The following is an 18,302-nucleotide window of genomic DNA, read 5'->3' on the forward strand; positions in this document are numbered from 1 at the left end:
CTGTCTCGCGCTGCAGTTAAATCTGGCGCTCCTGCTCGGAGCCGGCGGATTTTTAACCCTGTAACTACTGGTCAGTTCTCGTCTGCTTTCAACCAGCTGTGTGTCCCTTCAAAAGACTGTTGGCACTGCTACCAGAGCACTGTTAAAGAGGCCAGAACCTTATCCAACCTTATCGACTCTAATCATCACAACCCCCCTGTGCTATTTAAAACCATTGAAACTGCTCTTTACCCCCCCCACCACCCCAGCCTGGGTGCACAGAGGTATCCCCCGATGCAATAGCTTCCTGCACTTTTTAATTGACAAGGTTACTACTGCTAGGGCTCTCATCTCTACTCCTGAATCTGACCCCTCTGCTTGCTCCTTGCTCGGCTGTGTTTGACTTGTTTGAGCTTGTGTCTCTGAATGAGAAGCTGTAGTTGGCCAGATTAAGCCATCAGGTTCTGCCTGTGACACTGTCCTGCCTCACTTTTTTTTAAAGAGGTCTTCCCTAGTATAGGGCAGTCGGTTCTGGCCATTATTAACCGCAGTCTGTCTTCTGGTGTTGTCCCCCAAAGTTTTAAACATGCTGTGGTGCAACCCCTGCTTAAGAAACCCAGTCTTGAACCTGGTGTGCTAGCCAGTTTTAGACCCATCTCCAAGCTGCCTTTTATTTCAAAAGTTTTGGACAAAGTTGTTTATACTCAATTAAAATAATTTCTGGATGAGCATCATGTCCTGGAGGTCTTCCAGTCCGGCTTTAAAACACTGCATAGCTGCGTAAGCCTTGTGCCCCTTTTCCACCAAACTGGTTCCAGGGCTGGTTCGGGGCCAGTGCTGGTGCTGGTTCACAACTTGTTCAACTTTCGAACCAGCTCAGAACCAGTTTGCTTTTCCATAGCTCGGGGTGCTAAGTGCAGCCACGTTATTACGTCACTATATACATCAGTTACGTTGCTGCGTTTGCAGACACTTTGGAGCAAACATCGAAGCAACAACAACAAGATGAAGAAGAAAAAGAAGCAGCAGCAACAACAACAATGGATGACTTCGCGTTTGTACAGCTCCTGCTTCTGGCTTTACGGTGCTTCATTGGGATCAGAAAATGGCAGATCCAAAATGTTTGTGTTGATCGAACGGTTCTGAGTGGACGGCGATTACATTCACAGACACAGGTAATAACCTAATAACGTTTTGACTCTTACTTACACTGAATGTGAGATGGTTATGTCAGCCTTTGTTATGAGCTAACGTTAGCTGGCGTTATGTCCCTGATGGAATCGTCACAAATTCACAAATTCACCTCTTGTGGTGTGTCCCCCCTTTTAAAAGGCTTTATAAATAAAGTTGAGTTGAGTTGAGCTTGTTAACTTTCAGGGGCCTTATATACCGAGCCAGCAATCAGCTATCAGGCGTGTCTGGAGCATCGAGTTCACTCTGATTGGCTGTTAATGAATGAAGTGCACGAGAAGGAAGTGACAGCAGTAACGCCTGAGATCAAACGGCTGGCTCAACATGTCTCTTCGTGTTTCATCTTATTTCTCGAAGACAAGCAACACTTTCACAACAACGTGGCCATATGGAGTGCAGAAACGGAAGACTCAAAAGAGTCCAGCTTTGTGTAACTCTGTCTGATGCATATGTTTGTGTTTATGTGTGCGTTACCCACACTGCACCACCAGCTGGATTAGGGCTTCTCTGGGTTTCACGTTGAAGCCGTTGTACTGGCTTGTCTGGCACCGATATATCCCGCTCAGCTTTCTTGTTACGTTGCTGATTCTCAGTATGCCATCATAGCTCTCCATCTGAGGGGAGCCATCAGGCATCAGAGCTGCCACTGCTGCAGCTGCCCCGCTCTCCTCCACTCGAGACCACAAAATGATTGGTTTAGGTTTTCCAGAGACCAGACACTGCAGGTCTAGTGTGTCGCCCTCCTGTGCGATGAGTCGAGACTGCCCCTTGGGGATGGTGAGCTCAGGAGGAACTACAGAGAGAGGCAGAATAGTCGTTTTAGGATTGCAAATATTGTAAATGCAAAGAAGTGTTTTTCAGGTGTTGAGTTTTGCTAAAATGTAGCTAACATGTAACTAATTTTGAGTCAAAATTTGTTCTCATCACATTAGTTGTTTCTTTGTTTCTTTACTCTTTCACATAAATCAACATCACATTAAATGAATAAATCAGGTCATTTTTCACTGGCCAAATATGAAATTTTGTTAAAAAAAAGTACAGAAGAAAACAAACAAAAACCAGGATTGAGGCTTGAACAAAAGCTTAAACGAGGGTTGCAGAATAATGTGTCACGCTCTATGTTTTGATTATTCTTGTTTTCAGGTCTTGTATCATGTTTTCAGGTTATGTTTCTAGGTTTCTTGTCATGTTTTTTTCCCCTGTCACTTAGCTTCACTCTAGTCACCTGTTTTCTATTTCAGAGCTGCACCTCGTCATGAATCCCCTCCCACAGTACGTAGTTTCCAGGTTTCCATTGTTCATTGCGAAATCCTCACTTCACTCAACCTTCCCATGTTTGAAGTCATGGTTTGCCTCATAGCCATAGCTCCATAGTCCTGTTTATTCATAGTCCTGCTTATTTAATGATTCCATGCCATAGTCTTGTTTTATTTTGTCGCTTCATAGTCAAGTATTTTTGATAACCGGCTCAGCCGCATCCTCTGTTTGCTGCGTTTTGGAATAAATCTTTTGAGGTTTTTGAAGTATGCATCTGGGTCCTCCCTTCTCTCGCACCAACGACCCTGACATAATGTACAAAAACCTGCAATATGGTAAAATATGTTAATTAGATACTTTATATCACAACATCATAATCAATGAAATTACATTTGTGAGACGTAAAAACCAGAAGAGACAAACTTCAAGTAAATGAGACTGAGTAGGATTGTATTTCTGGTTCTAAGTTTTAGGATTATAGTCAAATAGCAGCACCGACCAATGTCTTGTACATACACTATATTGCCAAAAGTATTCACTCACCCATCGAAATAATTAAATTCCAGTCACTTCCACAGCCACAGGTGTATAAATTCAAGCACCTCGGCTGCAGACTGCTTCTACAAACATCTGTGAAAGAATGGGTCGCTCTTAAGAGCTCAATGAATTCCAGTGTGGTACCGTGATAGGATGCCACCTGTGCAACAAGTCCAGTCGTGAAATTTCCTCGCTGCTAAATATTCCACAGTCAACTGTCAGTGGTATTATAACAAAGTGGAAGCGATTGGGAACGACAGCAAGTCAGCCACGCAAAATGACAGAGCGTGGTCAGGGGATGCTGAGGCACATAGGTGGCATGACAGAATAAGTCTGAAACTTTCTCTCATGCTTCAAGAATATACCTGGAGCACATTCATTTCATAAAATACACAATTGTACATCAGCAGATCTGGTACATCGCGCTTTAGTGTTGAAGTAGTGATATTAATTGTCGCACTGAGTGTTGTATGGAGAGAACCCATAGTGCGCAGAGTCAGTCGCTACAGACCTCCAAACGTCATGTGGCCTTCAGATTAGCTCAAGAACAGTGCGTAGAGAGCTTCATGGAATGGGTTTCCATGGTAACTGCATCCAAGCCATACATCACCAAGTGCAGTGCAAAGCGTCGGATGCAGTGGTGTAAAGCACGCCGCCAGCAGGACTCTACAGCAGTGGAGACGCGTTCTCTGGAATGACCAATCACGCTTCTCCATCTGGCAACCTGATGGAGGAGTCTGGGTTTTGCGGTTGCCAGGGGAACGGTACTTATCTGACTGCATTGTGTAAGGTTTGGTGGAGGACGGATTATGGTGTGGGGTTGTTCTTCAGGAGCTGGGCTTGGCCCCTTAGTTCCAGTGAAAGGAACTCTGAATGCTTCAGGAAACCAAGAGATTTTGGACCATTTCATGCTCCCAACTCTGTGGAAACAGTTTGGGGATGGACCCTTCCTGTTCCAACATGACTGCGCACCAGTGCACAAAGCAAGGTTCATAAAGACATGGAAGAGCCAGTTTGGTGTGGAAGAACCTGACTGTCCTGCACAGAGTCCTGACCTCAACCCGATAGAACACCTTTGGGATGAATTAGAGCAGAGACTGAGAGCCAGGCTTCTGTCCAACATCAGTGTCTGACCTCACAAATGAGCTTCTGGAAGAATGGTCAAAAACTCCCATAAACACACTCCTAAACCTTGTGGAAAGCTCGCCCAGAAGAGTTGAAGCTGTCGGTGGGCCGACGTCATATTAATCCCTATGGAGTAAGAATGGGATGAACTTAAATTCATTTGTGTGTAAAGGCAGATGAGTGAATACTTTTGCCAATATAGTGTATTGTATATACACATTTAATAGTTTACAAGCTTTGCATAACTTGATTCCAGTTGCTGGCCAAACAACATTTACAAACTATATGACAAAGATAGAAGTATTTGATCTTTTCTGAAGTTTATTTAGAATCTCGACCTGGCCTTTTTCAGTATAATACAGGTGTTTGTGAGCTACAATCCAGAGTGTAAAGACTCACATTTAATACTGACAAAACATGTACAAGATGGGATGGGTGTAAAGAATGGTCTCCAGTTCATTTAGCTGTTGTCTTTCTTATTTTGTAATATACAATTCAATCATTGTCAACACGGGTTAGCTGTGGTGTGGCTTGGTGTGAAGGTAATTGGACCCGGATGCAGATATTTGTAAAAAAAAACAACTTAATTTTGACGGTGCTCTAAATATGTATCAAACAACAGACTTTTTGTTTTTAAATGGCATGTATGCTTTCCTTTAACTGATCTTGCACAGATTCATAAAATGTATTTCAAATCTGGACTGTTAACTATTTTCTCCTTTTTTCTTTTTTTAAATAAACTGAATAAATAATTCAGAGCTTATCCCAGTACTGGTAAAAGCAACCAATGTCTCCTTATGACCTCAAAACAATGTAGTTATGAAATACTAAACCTGCCATGGCTCTAAATAGATATAAGAATATATAAATGACTTAACAAATAAATAAATGTCAATAATGCTGCTAAAATAAAGCAACGAAAAAAAGAGAAGCAATAAATAATGTGTGGAATGTGAAATAAATTCCTATTTCTGCTTTAATTTCCCCCCTTACTCATTCAAATTAAACCCTCCATTTTATTTATTTTGGCATCTAAATTTCAATTAAATTGATGGATTTCATAATTTCTATTAATTTGTTTACATATTCATCCTTTTATTCCGCATTTAATGAGCCAATATATTTTCCTTATATCCATTTCCCCAAATTTATTCATGAAAGATGTCATATCACGCCCTTTTTTAATTTTTTTTTAAAACAATTTGACACCATATTCTGAGCTCCTATTGAGATGTATGAGACAGGCTTCAGTCAAAATACCTGTTGGTTTAAGCACAGTGGCCCCTCTCTTAAGAACAGTCTCTTTGGTGCAGCAGAGACTGAGCAACTGAACAAACTCCTTTGAAGTTCATTAGCTAAGTCCTTAGTTAGCCAGTACTAAATAAATAAATTTAAAAAAAGGTACATCAAATCTGACTACTTATTTCTTAGATAGCCTACTTCCATCTCCCTGCTCTGAAGTTCAGGCTCTGAGAGTTGGGACTGATCCGGACAGGCCAAGTTGGATTATGAAAATAAAATTGAGGACCAACTCCACAGCAGCAACTCAAGGCAGGTGTGGCCAAGGTGGGGTCCAAAACATCATAAACTACAAATCCAGATTCAATGCTGTGGATGGCGATGTTGCGCTGGTGATGCTGTGCTGTCGCTGCTAAATGTGCATTTCTTGCCCATGACTTTTTCTTATGATGGAAGCATACAGGTCTTTATATGCACATTATATGTTGATGCTTTGGAATTTCCCCCCATTGGGGGATGAATATAAGTATTTTTCTATTCTATTCTCTATATATCTTTATACTGGTCTATTTATTAGTAATTATTTATCTTTGTACATAAGTACATAGTTAGATTGCTCTCTGTGCACTGAATGGGACTGCATGTCATCTCTTATGAAATATAATCAAAAGATTTTGTCTACTTTGTGCATGAGAAAACTTGATGATACTGTTCACATTTAAAATACTGTGCTTACAAATTTGACAAATGAGTTTCCTGTAGAAGATGGATATCTGCATAAATCTTATGCAGGTAGAAACCATTTTTGGTCATTTTAGCTTGAGGGCTGATGACAAATTGTTGATTAAATGATCACATAGGTTTAAATTTACCTAACATAAAAATTTAGGAAATCGTTTTAAAAAATGAAAGAATACACACTGGTGCCAGTGGAGTAATGAGTCGGCACCATGCTCCATTGCAAGATAGTTACAGCGGTATCTGCACGTCACATGACTAATTCGAACACATTCATGCTCAAACAGTGGACTCACCTGTGGTGGAAGAAATGTTGACATCAATACTGATCTCTGGGATTCCACCGTTCCTCAGTGATGCCACGCAGGTGTAGGTGCCAAAGTCAGTGAACTTGAGGTCGATGATGTCGAGATTTGTGGTTCCTGGTGAGACGGTGGTGCCTGTGTGGCTGATGACCATCCGCTCAGAGCTTCTAAGAGGCCGGCCATTCTTCATCCAGCTAAACTGCAGCTCCTCTGGGGGTGTGGCCTCCACCTGGCAGCTGATCTTAACCTCCCGGCCGATCTGAATGTTGTCTTCATTGTGATACGGGTCTGGTGTGATCCAGAACCGACCTTTACGAAGACCTAAAGAAGTAAACAGATTAAAAAACAACTTCTGACTTGAGAGGGGTAGATTTGTCAGAGTTTGGGGTGAAGGTGTAATGGAAGAGTAACAGATACCATATGACAGTTTCTTCAGCAGTAAAAGTTTTAAAGGCAGGTTTGACAACTTCCATCTCTAACATATGTAGTAAACGCCTGACACGGCAGGACCAGAAGAATGTTTACAGTTTATATATAGTGTTCTCACTATTAAATGGAATAAGGCTTGATAAAGGGGCACCATCCTTTGAAGGAAACAATCTTAAAATCATTAATACTAAAATGAATGTAAATCAGTCTCAAAGCGCGACTTCTTGCTTGAATTGACCGAAATCGCATAAAGAAGCATTCAACAACATATTTAACAATATATTGTTAAATATATATGAACTATTTACTGAAAGATGTCACCAAAAACATGAACCTTAAAGGACAAACAGGAGGAATGTGTGGACTATGTATGGTGGTATAGGGAACACTTTATGGTTTGGAAAAGAGGCAACAGGATGGAGAAATGTATCGTAATTGCTAAAATTATGTCCTAATTTCAGTCACTAATGACTGTTACTGACTTTGGAGTCATTTATCATTTTTAACCAAGAATTCTCTCAACACCACCCTACCGCCTGAAAAGGAGAAGAAGGCAGCCCTTACTTTGGTTAGCATTTAGCCCAACCAAATATCGTCCCCAACAATGGCGTAGAAAAAGAAACAACAGGGAACATCGGTTAACAGTCGAGTTACTTCATAGAAATGTCCGGTTACTGAATTAATTTAGGTTCAACTGCTTGATGCTACAGACCACAAGGTGGCAACGTGGCTCCATAGAAAAGTTTGTCATTTTCTTAAATAAGGATTTCTTCCTTATTATGCAAAGTAAGATCGTGTAAAATGGTATCAAAATGCAGCTTGGGATATCACTGAAAACCTTAAAGAACCCGTACAAAGGTATAAAACACATTTACCACAGTTTTAAGAATCCAACTGAAACTGAATCTGACTAAAATAGATGGGAGAGACGTGAGAGATCACTTTCTTGTCTTGCATGATCAAAGCAGATAGGTGTCACCTTTGATTTACATGTCCAGAAAACGAGGAGGAAACATTTGGTCTGGTTTCTCCCCCGACTCTCATATAAAGGGGTTCCTTTATTTGATTACGGGAAGCCTTTTGCTATCTTTTATTTTAATATTCTCCAGATAAGTTATGGGACAGGTCTGGTGGGAAAGAGTTCCCCAAGCCGTCTCCAAAGCACAAAAGTTGTGGTAAATAAGGTGATGTCTGTCTCTTCCTGGTGTGGAAATCCCCCATCTGTGTCTTTGAACAGACATTACCACGCAGGAATGTTTCTGGGGCCTCCCAAAGATTAAGTTTCATATTAAATCCACGCTTGAGTTCACTACCCATAACAGGACTCTTCTCAATGAGAGATCGCTACACTCTCAGACACCTGCAGGGGAAGACGACTACTAAATTTCACATTGAAATTATGGCATTGATTTGAGCCCCACCGCTGTATGGGTTAGCCTAGAGTTGTCACGATACCAAAATAAGTAACCATGATACTATACCAGACAAAGTATCACCTTTCCGGGTTTTGTCGTGATACTACAGCCTTTTAAAATTATTATTTTTATGAACTGCAATGTATTTGTACAAGTTATAAGTCCTTATTAATTATGTATAATGTTGTTTGGTGCATGAGAAACATAATGCTGGTGAAGTAAGAATTAGACTGAAACTAATATTTTTACGAATAACATTTATTGAAAAGTTAGAATTGAAAAAAACATAACAGATCTACTGGCCTTTTCTCTGCATGTTTGTGTCTATCAGTCAGAGGTATTTAACTTAAAAGACAGAACTCATGCAAAGGCATATCAAAGGCTACTTTATTGAACTGTAGCTCAATTATATACATAATAACAGTATATTCTGAACAATAGAGTACAATATAGACACACCCAAGAGGGTCGTTGTCTCCGCTGATCTCTGTCATTCTGATATAGGGTTAGGGTGTATTGGTCATCCATTCCCCAGATCCGGGGGGGGGGGGGGGGGGGGGGGGGGGTCACTGACCTCTCCTTTCTTTTTTGTTTTGATGCTTGCGAGGAGCCTTTGCATGTCTGTTCTTTGGTGAATCTACCTCAACTTCAGCCTCAGGCTCAGTGTGTTGCAGAGTCTCCTGCTCCTCAATGTCCTTCATGAGACGTTCTTTCACCTCAGGTGTCATCGCCATGTCTTTGAAACGAGGTACAATTCAGAATAATCTGTAAATCCTTGTCTGCGTATCTTTTGTTGAGGTCCTCTTGAACTTTTGCCTTCATTTCACGGTACAGTGGGGTATCATCAGCAAGGCAAGATGATATGTCCCACACGACCACTAGAACTGCAGCGATTGTGGAGAGTTTCTCTCCACTGAGAACATCGGTGAACCGTCGCAGGGGTCCAAGCACCTCCTTCACTGTTTCAAGTGTGGTGATGTCACTGTCCCTAGGCATGAGATGCCATTTCTTCCTCTTGGTGGCCAGGGCAGCACTACCAGCCTGCGGCTGCTCCAAGAACCTCTCTACCATGTCATAACCAGAGCTCCAGCGTGTTGGTGTATCATGAAGCAGCTTTTTCTGAGGTAGACCCATGTCTGTCTGTTTTTCTAGCAGTAGCCTGGACATCTTTGGTGACCTGGAAAAAGCAGAAACAGTTTTTCTGTAGTCTGGTTAAGGCGGATGACACCCTGTCGATAGCCAGCACTTTGTCATAGGCCACATCGAGATTATGTCCAAAACATGGTATCCTGGTGTATTTTTATGTTGTTTGATGTATTGTCAGTAGTGACAGCTGACATCTTGTTTTTGTCCATATTCCAGTCTTCCATCGTTTCACCCAGGGCTTCCAGTAGGTTTTCAGCATCGTGGTCACTGTTCATCTCAGAGCAGCCAAGCACCATGCTGTTATCATCTGCACAGTGATGGTCATGTAGGCACACATGACCCTGCTGGTCCACAGTAGTACATGGGAAGTACTTGTTAGGTCCTGACAGGTGCTCCATAACTGCCTGTTTGGTTTCTGTGTAAAGCCTGGATATTTCTTTATACATGAAGAAATTCCTCCCAGGAAGCTCCTATTTACAATTTAATTTCTTCTCCAATTCCTTAAAGCCCGACTTCTCCACTGTGTATATTGGAATTTGGTCCAAACATATGAATTCAGCCACTGCTCTGTTCAATGTTGTGGCTTCCTTTAAAGTTGGCTGATATTTTCTTTGTCGCTCATATATTTCAGGTATGGTCTTGACCACCATGGGTTGCTTCCCTTTTGAGTTGGATGGCTCTCTCTTAAATAAGGAGTGGGAAATAACATAAATTAGCCTAATGGTCCCAATGGTTTTAGTTCATAACTGGGTCAACAAGAGTACATGAACACAAGAATATAAGCAATAAAAAAAAAAAATGAAGTTAGAATTTATATGGTTGAAATGAAATAAGCATTCAGTTTCCTTTGCACATTAATTTATGTTTAACTAATATAAATAATCAACTTTGATAACAAAATCCACTGTCTTTTAAAAAAAATCTATTTGACAATAATGCTTATTCTCCAACATAATAAACCATAGAGGACAAAATACAATAAACAGGAACTGATTCCCTGTGAAAACTATATTTTTATGAATTTTCTAGGTACTTTACACTTTAACATCCTTTAACTCTTCATTCCTCAGCCTGTACATGGAGCATATAGCCTAATATGACTCAATGAGAAAATAAACAGGAAATACTAACCTGGTACTCCACATAGAAATCTTGGTGACGACACTGCAGGTGTTTTAAGAGGTTTGACGTGTTGCCTCCTTTGGCTCCTATAGCTTGGTGGCAGTGCATCTGTCGCTTTACAGCCTGTGCCTTGTTTAAAACTAAAATAATTCCAAATATGGCTTTTGGAGTTTTGTTTTTTGGATTATGGATGTAAACTCACAGCTAACAGTTCAATGTCCCCTTCCTGGTTCTGGTTCTGCCAGAGTTTTCTTCCTGAGTCTGGTTCTGCCAGAGTTTTCTTCCTGAGTCTGGTTCTGCCAATGGTTTCTTCCTGTTAAAAAGGAGTCGTTCCTTTTAACAGTTGCCTTAGACACGCTCAGGATGGGAGATTGGACTGAAGACAAGTTTCAGTGCAATCTGTTGGTTTCCTTAGCTAGGATATTGTTTTTGAATTGGCTCTATATGAATTAATTGGATTATTTTGAAATTAATTAATTGGATTTCATTGGGGCTGCACGGTGGTCTGGTGGTTAGCACCGTCACCTCACAGCAAGAGGGTTCCAGGTTCGATCTCCGGCTTCCTCCCACCATCCAAAAACATGCATGTTAGGTTGATTGGTGACTCTGAATTGTCCGTAGGAGTGAGTGTGAGCGTGTGGTTGTTTGTCTCGTTTGTCTCTATGTGGCCCTGTGATGGACTGGCGATCTGTCCAGGGTGTACCCCGCCTTTCGCCCGATGACTGCTGGAATAGGCTCCGGCCCACCCGCTACCTGACCATCAATCGATTGACGGTATAGAAAATGGATGGATGGAATTCGTTGGATTATGATTACAATGAATGGAACTCCAATTGATTTGAATTGGACTATATTATTTAAGTGCCTTGAGATGACATTTGTTGTAATTTGGTGCTATATAAATAAAACTGAATTGAATTGAGATACTTTCCTTCATAGTAACTCATCCAGGATTAAACCATTTGTTGTTAACATCCACAGCAATATCCATGGTCTCCGTTTGCCTATAGTCTGAGAGCCAGGAAGCGAGTCGTTGGAGTTTGGTATATAATCCTGCAGCCATGTCTGAGTAAAACACAAAACTGCGTTCCTTAAATTCCTGGTGTGTTCTCATGAGTGCTCCAACTTATCTATTTAATTTGCTATGCGATCTAACGTTCTTCGTCATGATTGATGGAAAAGATGGTTTAACTTTTTCCACATCTTGCTGAGTGTCTTGCTTCTGCCAACATCCACAGGGTGTCCTTTTGTATGCTTCAGGGCTTTGGTTATTCTTATTCTGGGCATTCTGTCTGGAAAATCTGTCATTAAACTAATCAAAGCTAAAATTTGCTCACAAAAACATACATATCAGAGGGTTTTCTTTCATGTTTTGAGCTCACTCGTTTAATAACTTACGTCATGCTGGTAAAGCTGAATAATGTATTTCTAGCTTCTTTTTTGCATCCTTGTGAATCTTCCTTTTTTCACGCTCCTCTATCCTTTAATTAACATGTATTCATATGTTCCTTTATGAAAGGGCTACCACATGCAGCAGGAGAAAATGCTTAACACACACAGCAATAGAGAGACTGTAATTTCACAGCCACTTGCAGTTGGTTCCATGCTTGCTATGAAACACTTTTGTTGTTTTACTTTTTATTGAATTTTGAAATGACAGACACATCGGACAGTTGAGCTCATCACCTCCATATTTCCATGTGTGGTGCATGTACACATTATAGATCTCTGGATTGTTTAATAAAACCAACAAAAAAACAAAATAAAATTTAAAAACAACAACATTAATAAAAGACAAACAAACAAGAAGCCTTCATCCAAACCCCCACCCGACCATCACTGCCAGTCAAACAGAACACACTCAAAGTCATTCACTAAATTGACCAGATTTCCAACTTAGTCCTGAATTATCAGTCCCTCATTTGAGTTCGCAATGGATCCCATATTTCTGTGTATAGGTCTAGTTTACCATTTATTTTATATATATCAATCGCTCATATGAGGCTGTTTCTGCTAGAGCATGAAATCATTCAGAGTAAGTTGGGCTATTCCCTCCTGCCCAGTGCCTCAGTAGAACTCTTTTAGCAGTAGTACGTGCTACCTTTAATCACTGGGCTTTTCCCCCACTTATTCTCTCATTACCTTTAAGACTGTTCAGGAGGCATAACCCTCCTTGATATTTAACATTGATATTTATGCCGAGACAATCCGTAATCTTCCCCATAACTCTCTGCCAGTAGGCAATTAAGCTAGGACAGTAAAGGAGCATCACCTTTATCTGTTTTACAAAGCCAACAAAGATTTGACTGACACAGCCCAAGCCTATTCATCCTCGATGGAGTCCAGGATATCCTCCTATTTTAAACTGGATAAGTTTAGATCCCTCATTGGTTTCAGCTAGGGCCGAGACATTAACGCGTTAATTAAGATTAATTAATTACACAAACATTAATGCGTAAAAAAAATTAACGCATCTTAATCACACTTACTTTGGCACTGTGGAACGTTTCTCACTGGATGAGCTTCAGGCATACCGATTATACTGGAGCACCAACTATGTTCATGACTTCAGACATGGGTAGGGCTTGGTGGGGCTATAGCCCCACCAGGAATTGTGTTAGCCCCACCGTTAGCCCTACTATAAAACCAAGAGAAGTGCGAGTCCAACAGCGCCTCCACGTCAGGCAGCTGCGATGACAGCTGTCGCTCACATCATGTACTTCACTCATGTGAGCGCGCTTTGAGTGCACGCTCGTCACAAAACCCGGCCGATTGTGTTCATTTGAAAATCTCAACCTGATGAGTTTTAATATTGTTTTTGGAAACTTTGCTGACTTTGTTATTGCGTTTTGCCTGTTTCATGCTCTTCCTCGCTGCGGTCTTGTTGCCTAATTAGCATACTTAATTGGTCCCGGCTGTGTTTTGACTCTTGGCTGTTGTGTGGTAGACTATATATAGCTTTAGGACACCTTAACTATTAACTATACCGTCTCTCTCTCTGTCTGTGTGTGTGTATGCTGTGGGAGGGTGTTGTTTTATTAAATATATATTCACCTTGAAATCATGGCATTGATTTGAGCCCCACCATAGTTGAACCAGAAAAATACTCTGGCGCTGCCACTGACTTCAGACAACATAAAACCACAGTGAACAATAGTCAAACATGAACGAAGAAGCTGATGAGACCGCTTTGGTTGGCCTCGTGGACGGGAGATTTTGTTTTAAAAGACAGACAGGATGGGATGGTCGGTAGCGTAGCAGTGGGTTGTGCAGGTGCCCTGTGTATAGAGGCTATAGTCCTCGCCGCTGCCGGACAGCCTTTTACTGTGTGTCATTCCCCCTCTCTCTGCTTTTATCTTTTCTGTTCATTAAAAGGCATAAAAGGCATAAATAAAAATAAAAAAAACATACGGATGGATGGAAGCGTCGATAAGAGCACGTTTGGTTAAGTACCACCTTGAAAAAAAGTGAACGTTTTGTTACTTAAGCTTATGTATTCAGGCATTAGTCAATGGTATACTAAAATCCATGTTAAAAAAATTGCTTTTCACTGTTTTCAGGTCAAATATTTATATGCGATTAAAAATGCGATCAATTTAGATTAATTAATTACAAAGCCTCTAATTAATAAGATTAATTTTTTTTAATCGAGTCCTGGCCCTAGTTTCAGCATCTCCTCAATCAGCTCCCTCCACTCCGCCTCACATGTCATTCCCAGGTCTCCATCCCACACTGCTTTTAAGCCTCATGTAGAAACTCGCTAATGAGAGGATTATAAATTTTACCCATCAAATGAGGCGCCTTACTTAATACTATCAATTTAGAGGAGATAGGAGATTGGGCAGGCAGGCAGAGCCTCTGGGGGGCACTTTAGACAGTCAGTCCTTAATCTGTAAAAATGTTCAGAAATCTCTGTTATGCAGATTGTGGGTTTCTCTTAATTTTTCAAATGATTTGAAAGTACTGTTGTGGTAGAGACAATTGATATGCTCAATTGCTTTAGTGTGCCACCCTCTCCAAAAGAACACCCTCCACCTTATTTTAAATGATGGATTATTCCATATTGGCAATGAGCCAGTCAGAAAAAGAGATACTTCTTTCTTGTGCATGTTGTGCCAGACGTTCCTTGTATTAGAAATGATTGGATTTGGCTGATGTATCTTTGGACACTGACTCAGATAGTCTATTTGAGTTTATTTGAAAATAGTGATGCAATCTGGGCCCCTATAACCGCAAACCCGCGGTATCTCTCACCCGTATGTTCTTTGGCTTCGACATGAGTTGTTCCTCTCAGAACACTCTATGAGACAACTTTAAGATAATCATTTAGCTTATTTAGTTCAAGAAATATAGCTAAAGCATCGCAGCCTCCTCAGTACGCCACCTCTCCCCATCGTCACCGGAAGTCGCAATGAAACACTTTTGCTACTTTGGGATGAGTTTGTGGCTGCAGAGGATGATAACTGAAAAATATGTCCACAGTTTTTAGGACAAGCAAAGTAATCAAACTGATCAGTCTCTTTAGCTGCACTAACATCTGCTTGTGAATCAGGAATCTTCTGTCAGGTGGCTGTTGTCTTACTGACATTTGTTGGATTGTCTTCAATCTTTCTACTTCAGATGATATTCTAAAAATATTTCACATTTTCCTAGACAATACTCAACGAGACATTCCTTGATTATCACTAGCTCATTTGGTTGCATCTTCTCCAATGGCCCTCCTCGTCTCTTTTTACTGTTCACTGTCAACTAATTTAAGAATTCGCTAACAAGCATGTTACGCCTGGACCATCCCATCAAATTTTGATGATTTGAGAGGGCACAGTCCCTCAGGTATAAGGATCCCTCACGTCTGCTGCTGTTTCACAGAGAATGGCTCTCTGTTGTGTGCCGCATAGTAGCTGTGTGCAGAGTACAGGCACCTTTTTTCTTGCCTTCTTTCCCCCATTTTTTTTCCTTTTTGACTGCAGCACTGGGACCAACTGGGAATTCTCTATTTCTATTTATGTTGCACTTTTCAAACGCAATCCAAATCACTTTACAAAGCAAAAACAAAACAAAAAACTTAAATAAAGCGAAATGCAAATGACAAAATATTAACTAAACTTATCTAAGCAATTTTCAAATAACAAAAAAATATTAATGACAATAAAAGCAAAAAAGTAGAAATAAAAACAAAGCCCTTGAAAGTATACAAAATCAGTGTTTAAAAATAATAATTAATAATTGTTTTTTCTCTTATTTTTATGCATAGTGACATATCACGCATTAGCATCACTAGATTTAAACATAAACATGCATAATATGAGAACCCTTGTAAAAAGTCTATAGACTGTCAAACCATATTTGTCAAGACATCTTGGTCTGTAGCTGTACATTTCGTTTTTCTACATTTTAATAAATGCATGTGTGAATTATAGCAGTGTGTGAGTAGCAGTTTTTATAGTTGGAAGGGATTACGTTGATGTATATTTGATTATCTATTTTAGGTAGTGCATGTCTAAATGTAAAAGTAGACATTTAGTCATTCAATTAAGATTTGATGCATCTATTACTTTGGGGTGTATTGGTGTGATACTCTGTCACAAACCAGCAAATTTAGGGCTGGGAGAAGTCTTTGAGTTTGAGAAGTTTAGACTGAAGAGTTTGTGTCTTACCTCTGACAAGTATGGTGGAGGATTTCTTAGCAGGGTTCCCAACATTGTTGGATGCCACGCAGGTATAAGTGCCTCCGTCGTCCATGTTAACAACAGGGACTGTCAATGTGCCACCACTGACGATGCTCCTCTTCGGAAGTTCCTTTCCTCCCAGTCTCAACCATCTCAGTTGTGGGGGAGGATCTCCATCAAACACCACACAAACCAGAGTGATTGTCTCTCCTGGGTTCACCACCAGAGGGTTGTCCAGAGGGAGTTTAATAGAAGGAGGAGCTGATAAGAAAGAATGAAAAGAAGAGGGTGAAAGGCAATAAAAAAATTGTCATTAGTTTTATTTATCAACATATTACTAAGTATGGAATAAACTAAGATCTTGAATGACCAGCGGGCAATAACATCAAATTGGATATACTGTCAGGGTCTGTGGTATTTTGTTGTGTTTCTCTATGTTTTCCTTCTGTGTGTAGCCCCTGCTTCTCTGTGGCAACTGGTGGTGCCTCGATTGTTCATCATCCTTACCTGTGGCTGATCAGGTGGTTCCTTGTAAAAATTGCCACGTATTGTCTTGCTTACCTTTCAGGAAAACAGTTACTTGGATCTACCTAATCATCGCCAATTCAGATTGCCACTCTGCATTGCCACCGCCAATACCACTGCTGCAAGTTTACCACAGAGAAGAAATTCCAAAGCTCCAATAAACAAACTTACGAGTCAGTATTACCTTCTGGAAATACATTCACAACTGGAAAGCCTGTGACCCATGTAATCAAAATCTCCTCTCTTAGGGACCCTAGCCACCCTTCCGGAGAAACTCCTCCTGTCTGCCTCTTATGTTTGCCACCAATGTTGTTCCCCAATCCAAAAGTTTCTGAGAATAAATAACTTACCATTTTACCTTCCTGCCTGTGAACAAACCTAAACATATACGGTGAGATTAAAAAGTTTCAATTATTAACAAAAGATTATTTGTAAAGTTACTGCCATGTAAATAACATTTTCTGACTATCATAACCCAATATCAGTTGAAATGTGTGTGCTAATCTCAGTATAATTATGTAGATTTGTATTGACCTTAATTGCAAAATGACATCCTTGCAACATTTTCACAGTCGACACGGGCGGCTGCTTTGCAATGCATGCTCTACGTTTCTGAGTTCCCCGGTCTGTTTATTTTACGCAAGTTTGAGCTAAAACTAAGGTGTGGGATATGTATGGCGAGGCCATTGAGAAGGGCTTCTGGCTGGCCTCAAGGATGTTGTGGCAAACCATTTGGCAACTCAAACAGGGAAAGCAGAGGTTGTCCCAGACTGTCCTTGATCTGAACTGCTGACCCAAACTGAGGACGGTGGAAAGAACACTTTGAGGATCTCCTTAATCTGCCCAACATGTCCTCCGCTGAGGAGGCAGTCTCTGGACTTTGGGGATGACTCATCCATCATTTTGGTGTGTAGGCTGAGGTAGTTAAAAAAAAATTTTGGCAGGAAGGTGCTGGGGATGGATGAAGTTCGCCCCGAGATACTGAAGACTGTAGACACTGTGGGGCTTTCTTGGGTGATACATCTTTTAAATGTTGCATGGAGGTCTCAGACAACACATTGGAGGCAGACCAAGGTGTTGGTTCCAATCTTTAAAAAAGGGGACCGAAGAGTGTGCGCCAACTATAGAAGGAAAACATTACTCAGCCTCCCTGCAAAGTTTCCAGGGTGTTGGAGGCTCTGACCGATTGCAGAACCTTAGATTCAGGAGGAGTAGTGTGGTTTTCGCCCAGGTCCTGGAATAGTGGACCATAAATTCACCCATGCAGAGTTACTGAGGGAGTCATGGACGTTTGACCAACCAGTCTACATGTGTTTCGTGGACTTGGAGAAGGCTTATAACCGTGTCCCTCAAGGGATTCTGTGGGGGGTGCTGCGGGAGTACAGATTACCAGAGTCGCTTTTGCGGGCTATTTGGTCCCCGTTTAACCAAAGAAAGAGCTGTGTCCCCAATCTTGGCACAAAATCAAGCTCATTTCATTTGCGTGTTGGACTCTGTCCCTTATCATTGATCCTGTTTGGGATGTTCATGGACAGGATTTGAAGGCATAGTCAGGGAGAGGAAGGTGTCTGGTTTGGAATCTCAGGGTCCCCTCTCTGTGTTTCATAGATATTGTGGTTCTGTTG

At 40.9% G+C, this 18,302-nt stretch overlaps 1 protein-coding gene across 3 annotated transcripts in view; it reads right to left on the bottom strand.

The window, feature by feature from the left end:
* The window catches only part of mdga2a (MAM domain containing glycosylphosphatidylinositol anchor 2a), a 90,526-nt gene that overhangs the window by 40,128 nt on the left and 32,096 nt on the right, over positions 1-18,302 (bottom strand). For all 3 annotated transcript variants that reach the window (XR_011907713.1, XR_011907714.1, XM_072365669.1), the window contains exons 6-8: positions 16,141-16,413; positions 6,363-6,692; positions 1,649-1,963 (exon numbers count right to left, since the gene is read on the bottom strand). Coding sequence is in view for 1 of the 3 variants with exons in the window: in XM_072365669.1 (XP_072221770.1) it covers positions 1,649-1,963; positions 6,363-6,692; positions 16,141-16,413 (918 nt within the window). In the remaining 2 variants the exon portion in view is untranslated. The remainder of the gene's footprint in view (positions 1-1,648; positions 1,964-6,362; positions 6,693-16,140; positions 16,414-18,302) is intronic.

The sequence above is a fragment of the Leuresthes tenuis genome, unplaced genomic scaffold (assembly GCF_036924035.1).
Source record: "Leuresthes tenuis unplaced genomic scaffold, fLeuTen1.0.hap1 SCAF_15, whole genome shotgun sequence".
NCBI lineage: Eukaryota > Metazoa > Chordata > Actinopteri > Atheriniformes > Atherinopsidae > Leuresthes > Leuresthes tenuis.